This window comes from Labrus mixtus, chromosome 2, assembly GCF_963584025.1.
Source record: "Labrus mixtus chromosome 2, fLabMix1.1, whole genome shotgun sequence".
Lineage (NCBI taxonomy): Eukaryota > Metazoa > Chordata > Actinopteri > Labriformes > Labridae > Labrus > Labrus mixtus.
Genome location: NC_083613.1, coordinates 8591270 through 8598896, shown reverse-complemented (window position 1 = coordinate 8598896; position 7627 = coordinate 8591270). Strand labels below are relative to the sequence as shown.

General features: G+C 42.3%; 1 protein-coding gene across 1 annotated transcript in view; it reads right to left on the bottom strand.

The window, feature by feature from the left end:
• Window positions 1-6902, bottom strand: part of metrnlb (meteorin like, glial cell differentiation regulator b) — a 7495-nt gene extending 593 nt beyond the window's left edge. The window contains exons 1-5 of the mRNA XM_061026573.1: window positions 6487-6902; window positions 5096-5279; window positions 4749-4974; window positions 1651-1710; window positions 5-136 (exon numbers count right to left, since the gene is read on the bottom strand). Coding sequence (XP_060882556.1) covers window positions 5-136; window positions 1651-1710; window positions 4749-4974; window positions 5096-5279; window positions 6487-6581 — 697 coding nt within the window. The 5' untranslated portion in view covers window positions 6582-6902. The remainder of the gene's footprint in view (window positions 1-4; window positions 137-1650; window positions 1711-4748; window positions 4975-5095; window positions 5280-6486) is intronic.
• Between the last annotated feature and the right edge of the window lie 725 nt (window positions 6903-7627).

Here is a 7627-nt window from a genome sequence, read left to right as displayed (position 1 = left end):
CCACTCCACCGCCGCCCTCTGGCTCCGCTCCATGCAAACACCCGGCTCTTCTGACGGAACAGTCGGCTCAGAGTCACCACAGCAGGAGGGTGCTCGTTCGTACCTGATGTCACTCCCTGGAAGACGCCACTGCCAGCTACAGAGACATAAACGGGACATATAGAGTGAAGGAGAAACATTAATACATCATAGATAGCTCAAATGAAAGTGTATCTGATAACAAAAGAACAAAGGGTTAAACCTTCACATGCTGAGTGAGAAGGATTTCCAGTTTGCAGGAAATAATTTCTCCTTTTCTTTCGATTAATTAAAATCTTTTGTAGTGTGTGACAATGAAAAGGTGGTTTATTGAGCAGCACTAACAGTAGGGTTGTAGTACTTGAGTCTGACCCGAGCCCTGATTTCAGGACTTGATACTCGACTTGGACTCGTACACTGATGACTCGGGTTTCAACTCGGACTCGAGCATTTACTGCATTTAGACTCAGTGGATGGAGAGGAGGAGTCCCACTTACTTAGTGATGAAGACTGTGTTTATGTTTTCATACATACAAAAAAAAAGCCCTAATGATTTCTTCAGCTTGGACTGAAGGCTGACTCGTGTGTTCCCCTGCAGACGCGTTCAGGTGTGTTTGCTGAGATGCTGAAAGTGTTTCAGTCCTCTGTACTGTCTCTTTAACAGTTTCAAACAGGTTTTACTGTTTTAAATGTCCCGTGATATTTGCTGACATCACCATGACATCACTGCACTTATGTAAACATTTAGAGTTGCTGAAAACAGCTTGTCTAATCTTTAAAGGAAACAGTTGAAGAAGACCTTCATACAGCAGTGCAACAACATCTGCTCAACATAATTTATAATCATTAAATGATCATTTGACTCTTTGTTTTGACAACACCACACCGTCTAAGACTGAGGTACAGTATAAACATGAAGACTCAGATAATAAAGAGATAGAGCTCAGATCAGAAGCTCATATTAACACATTATTGTGCTAAAGTGGAGAACAGAAGCCCATCTTGGAACTTGTACTCACACTCAACCTAGAGGACTCAGAATTTGACTCAAACTTGGGTGGAGGGGACTCGGCTAGGGTGCGACTCAGATTTTTCTTTGGTGACTCAGACTCGACTCGGACTCGAGCACCGGGGACTCGACTACAACACTGGCACTTGAATCAATTCAATCCACCCAAGTATTTTTGTTGCTGCAGCCTTTTCTCAGTTAGCAGCAGTAGCCTATGGTACTTGATGGTCGCACACTTAAGAAAGAGATATTTCTGCGTGAAAGTATAAATGTTAGCTTTGTCAGGTGTGTCATCAAGAGGACAACAAAACAACCTTTACAATGCTAGTTTGTTGATTGAAGGTCGGATCAGTCATTTCGGATCAAATCCAGCGAGTCTAAGAAAACGTAACACTGATCGGTTTTCATGACACCAAATCAAGCAGTTTGTGGCTCACAAGTTTACGAGTACTTTCCTTGTATCCTGTCCATATGCTAAGATAAACTAACTAACTGATAACAGTAGATTAGAGCAGACATGAGAGAGGTATTGATCTGCAGACAGAACTTGTGTCAAACAAAGGAAGAAGTGTGTCTCACAACATAAAACTTTTTAAAGTGCACTTCTGTGTGTTTGTATTTACCAAAATCACTGGTACACACAGCCAGGAGGACGTCTTCATCTGAACAAGGTTCACAGGCGACTGAAATTGAAAACATGGAAAAAAGAAACATTAGACACTTACACATGAGAAAAACCAAAAAAATATCTATATCTGTTTTCTGTCCTCAAATTGTTTCACTCTAAAGCTGTTTTCACACATGAAAAGGCGACAGGGTCAGTCTAGGGTTAAGCGTGTTAAGTATCTAGACAGATAATTGTCATCACCCTTGCTCATCGGTAACAGAATTGTGCTCAATTTTGATTGTTTTATCAGTGTTTTCTTCCTTTGGATACTGGTCGGTTAAATGGAATTTAAATTTCTGTTTAACCGACTTGGAAATTAGTTGGATGGGCAAAACATAATTTTTTCCTCTACATCAATGCTACTGTAAATGTTGGATGTTTTCACAGTGTCAAAAACGAGTGTAAAGTACATACTTGTGAAGAAAACAGAGTATGAAGCTTCACTATGTGCACATGATCACACTGGTCCTATGATATGAACTTCATCACCCCCGTCTGCTCACGCATTGGCTCACCCTGACTTAATTTGTAAACTAACTACGGGGGCTGGCAGGAAAAAGTCCAGGTAAAGTCCAGGCGATAAATTCAGCTTTTTTGCATTCATACATGCAGCTCACCCTGACAGTTCCAGGAAATTTCCAGGAATTTTTTTAATGTGTGAAAACACTATTCTCTTTTTTGCTGTATTTGTGACTGTTTATGATGCCAGAGAAACGTAAAGAGAGCATGTGAATGAGAACAGCAGGTGAAGGAGGAGACACAACCACAAAATTGCTCTTTGACCCTGTCAGCTATAAAAACAGCTATAAAGCACCCAGACACACACACACACACACACACACACACACACACACACTTTCTTCTGTCCCATTAGGAGAGCAGTCCAGCCTTCCTCTCCACCCACCGTCCCGCCGCTCTACCAGACAGCTCTTATTTTTACGGGTGGGCTCCCTAAATTCCCTAAGTTTTGGGGGGAATCTGTTCTTGATTGACAGATGAGAGAGGATTGGCTGACACTTGTGCTCGACCCTAGGCTGACCTTTTGATTGGCCTGCTTGTTTTCACAAGTCTGGCAGAGACAGGGGAGTGTGAGGATGTGGGGGAGGAGAAGGTGTTAGATGAAGAAACGGGTGAAACAGTAACATGCCCTTTTGTCACCTTCACTTTATGTCTGTGCTCGTGTCTGGTATTAGTGGATCATATGTTTGTGAGTTCAACTTTAATCTGCAAAATTACCAGAAGCTGTAGTCGTCAAATTCAGTTGAAAAGTACAATCTATCCCTCTGAAATATTTTTTATCGTAAGAGAGTATTTAAAAAGTTAAAGCTCCTGTGTGGGACTTTCAGTTTGTGTTGGTTTTGGGGACCCCTGTGGTCAGAGCTTGTCCTGTACATGTCTAAATAGTATGCTTTAAAGGTCCCATATTCTGCTTTTTCTGGTTTTATATGCTCTTTAGTGTGTTTTCCAGGTGTCCTGTGCATGTTTAGGCACATCTATGTGCATAAATTAAAAGTCAGCGGAAACGCAGCTTCTCCTACGTCCTCCTGTTAGCTGTAGCATTAGCCGTATTTAACGCTCGGTTCTAGCCCCCCTCGATAAATGTGTCAGTCCGACGTCATTGTCAGTGTGAGATCACTGATCTAAGCCCATTGGCTCGTTGTGGCAAGCCCTGCAGCTCATGTTGAAATTTCCGAGAAGCGTGCTGAGCAACTGACCAATAACGACAGAGCGGATCGGCAGACCAATCAGAGCAGACTTGGCCCACGTGGGGTCTAACAGTGTGGGCTCAACAGAGCGTAGCTGACGGACTCAGAGCGTAGAGGGAGCAAGGAGGAGCAGTACATGAAAACAGACACTTTTTTCGGACTTGAGCTATTGTGAACGTACAAAAGTAGGAACATAGATTAAATATACGAACCCCAAAAAGGGCATAATATGGGCTCTTTAAGTTCAGGAGCCACTCTATGTGTCACAGAAGTTCAAAACAATCTGTTGTAGTTTCTTGAAGAATCATTATTTACTATTTATTGTATAAGAAACAGAAGGCTTAGCCCTGCTGGTCCATTTATAACAGCCTCCATGGCCTTTAACAAAAAATACCACCCTGCTTACTCATTATCAGTGAAATCCATCAATAATAGATTATCTTTGGCATGGGAATGAAACAAGAGGTTGTTTCAGCAGTGTGGTGCTCTTCATTTCATGACACCTACCCCGTGGTAGCAGTTTCAAGCTTTTAAAATAACACAGACACATTAAATCTCTTCACTGATGGTCTCTTTTGCTTTTGTAGGTCATAAAAAGACATCACCAAGAAACTCAAGTGTGTTTCAGAAACAGTTAGAAACACCACACAGGAGCTTTAAGTTCATGTATTTCAAAGGATTACTTAGGGACAGTACATGAGTTCATGTATTTATTCCTCAACACGGCGTTAAAAATGTAAGAGTTGGCTTTTTTTAAACACTCAACATTTATTTTAATTTATCTTGACATGCAGGAAAGGAGCTGCTGGCCGGACTTGAACCTGGACCACCCGCTCAGAGGCCTACGGGCCTCAGACCTAACCGCTAGGTCATCAGTGCCCCAAATGCAAATCATTTAAACAGGATCCATTTGGAAACAGCTCTTGCTCACGACTTCATAATGATGCAGAATATCATCTGACATGTGTGAAATCAGTTTAAATACTTGTGGTATGGTTTGGAAAAACATTCATAAGTGCTCAATACAGGAATCAAAGCCTCCATTATGATGTATTGAGATAAATCTAACATCAGGATTATATTGTAATGATCTTGTGTGAATTGTGACACTGAACTTTAAAAAATAATAAAAGCCTGAGTGGAGCAGAAAACATCATTCTGTATCTCTGCTTTCACAGAAAATCAGGAGGCAAACTCAGCAGAAAATTAGTTTTTCTGGTGTCACAAGTCTCAACAGTTATTAATGTCAGATAGAAAAAAAGCAAGGCCCGATATGAATCAGACTACCTACCCTACATGTAGAACAAAAGAATAATATTTTGTGAAGTAAGTTTGGGGTTTCTCTTACCTAAACCAGGGTGCAGGTATGGGTACATGTGTGCCCCGGGCCCCTGACTGGGCACCAGCTCATATTGAAAAGCTGTTATCCTCCGGCTGATGTCAGTCTGAGGGACGGCCTCCACAAAAAGAGCCCCCTCTGTGAGGCTGAAACAGTGCACTGTGCCCCGAGCCTGGTCTCTCTCTGCCAGCAGCAGCGTCAGATCCCCGGCATGCTCCAGGTACAGATTAGAACCCTGAGCAAGGAGGGGAAGAGATGACAAACATAAGCTTGTGAAAGCACAGTGAAATGGTCATATCTCATTCTCCACTGTGATCTCATCTGAACTGATTTCCTAAAACTGGATAAAGCTTCACCTTGGAGTAAGTGTGGGGTCTGATGCACACATGGAGGTCTGCAGTGTGTCCTGATAATGGTTCTGTGTTTGGCCGCAGGTTGACGATGATGGCTCCTGTCGGGTAGAGCCACTGCAGAGAGCCCTGAGAGCAGCGAAGGTAAACCTGCTCCACATCTCTGCGATGAGACTCATGGCTCAAACCGCTGCACAAAAAAATACAGATGTTGACTTCATGTATTTTACATCAGGTATGCTGTGTGCTGTTTTACCCATGGGAAGAAAAAACAAACTAAAAGCTTTAAAATTATCAAGCTGATAAGAAAAAGAAAACAACAGTGCCACTTCTTCACATAAATGCTCTGACAATTTCACCTTGAAAGCACAAAAAAATCTATCAAGACGTGCAATGAAGGGTTAAAGAAACACATGGAAGGGTTTTAAAGTTAATCCTGCACTGATTAAGAGAAACACTGCTGCAGCTGTCTGCCAGCAAATCTTCCACTTTGGACGGATGTGGTCGCTGGCCTCTGATGTGCTTAAGCTACCTCAACACCAGGATCTGATTGGGCTATTAAGTCGTTAGAAGTCTGAGGCTGGTAAACTTTACAACACAGGGGGTGCGGAGCGCGGGCTTTCATTTTTTTATGGCTTGGGGACTTGGAGAAGTGATCAAAGGGGCCTTATAGCTGTATTTGCTTTTTGATAAGAGCTGGAGCAGGAAACATTTCTGAGATCATACACTTCCAAAGTGTTTCAAGGAGCACGTTTTAAATAACGCATGAAACGATATGGAGAGCCCTGTGAAATTAATCCACCAAAGTCAAAGCACCTCCCGTCTTCTTTTAATTGGTTTCAGTTGTTGTGTGAGTCATATTCCACTCTGAGAAGAGTAATTGAGTAAAGTAAGATTTTAATTTAGATTTCCTTCTGATTTACTGAGCTCTGATGTCACAAGGGTTTTGAGTAGTGACCATGCGCATCGGAGGCAGCCAAAGACATCCTTATCTAGTTAAGATCTGGTCCTGAATATGAATACCACTTATTCTTCTCTGACCCAACAGTGGCCTCCCTGCAGCAAGGCATACAGACTTTACTAAAAACCATCCATCAAATCACTCCTCTTGGCTTGAATCCAGTTAAATGCAGCAAGAACCAGATTAAAGACCCTCCCTTTAACACTAGATGTAGCCTAAGTTTATTTCACATCCATAGATTGAGTATCCTAGTACATGAACATGAAAGTGGAGAATCACTTTAAAAAATCTATTTTCTCAAGGAAAAATAATGACCTTTCCACGCATAAAACCATTCCTGAATGATTTGCTGGACTCAGCTATGACAATAACATCGTGAAGGTCTCTGTGCTGCTTTCTATGAGATGAGAGGTCATTTGTCCAGCTTTCTCCTCACCTTCCTCTCCAGCTGCACTGGTCGCTGGAGTACTGTGCCACAGCCCCGCACAGGAGCACCGCTGTAATCCAGTGCGCAGCCCACGGCCGGAGCATGGTGGCCGGTCCGATCCCCGGACCCCGGACCCTCGCACCAGCAGACCAGCGATGCGCGCGCTCTGCTGTTTCCGAACTCTGAAATCCAGTCAAGGTTTTCTCCCTATGAGCTCCTCTCAGAACGCACAGGCTACATGTCGGGTTCAGCCAAGGCAAAGGTTGGATCCGAGGGCGGAAACATTTTTGATAAGAGGTTTGTAAAAGGAGCGGTGCGCGCAAGCAGCGGCCCAAGACAACTGGACTGTTTCAAACACTTTGCTTTGTGCTCTCCGCTTCACGTCCGCTTCACGCGTGCCAGGAGCAGAGTCTGCTTGAGTGACACGCGAGCGCTCGCTCCAAACCACTCCCACACACTCCCACTGAAAGATGTGTGCATAGAAAGTCCTGTTGTGCCGATATTACAACAGCATATTATGGATCAAACTTTTACAAAAATCTAATTGTATACTTATCTATAGGCCATCCAGAGCAACCAGCGCGTGATTCAGGCTCTGAGTGCTAGTCTCGTATTTTGTAACAAAAACAAACAAACAAAGAACAACAATAGAAATAAAAAAAAAGTCCCACAAGTTAAGAAATGCCAAAATGAAATTTCATTCAAGTTAAAGACCTGTCACAATCTATAAAATGATCAGTATTTACCTATTTTTACAACAATTTAATTAAATTCCTTTGGCTAAGATTATTATGATCTATTCGATATTTAGGCCCATCTATTTGTTAAGATTCAAGATGCTTATCGTTACTCCGGCTGTGGGTACGTAAGTGTGCAAAATCTTTGGTCAGCTCCATTTAAAGAGTTAGCCTATTATCATTATCAAATACATATTTACTGTAATAAGAATAACTAACAGCCTTCGTAAGATAAAGACAAATATAAATCAGAAACGGGTATAGGCCTAAAGACAGATGTTTTACTATGTTTAGCACGTCAGCTCGTCCTGTGCTTTTAAGTCAGTGTGTGCGTTATAGCTTCATAACCAGATGGATCATATTATAACAGAGAAAATTAGAACAGCATGCAGGTTAGGGACAGCAGCATCTTA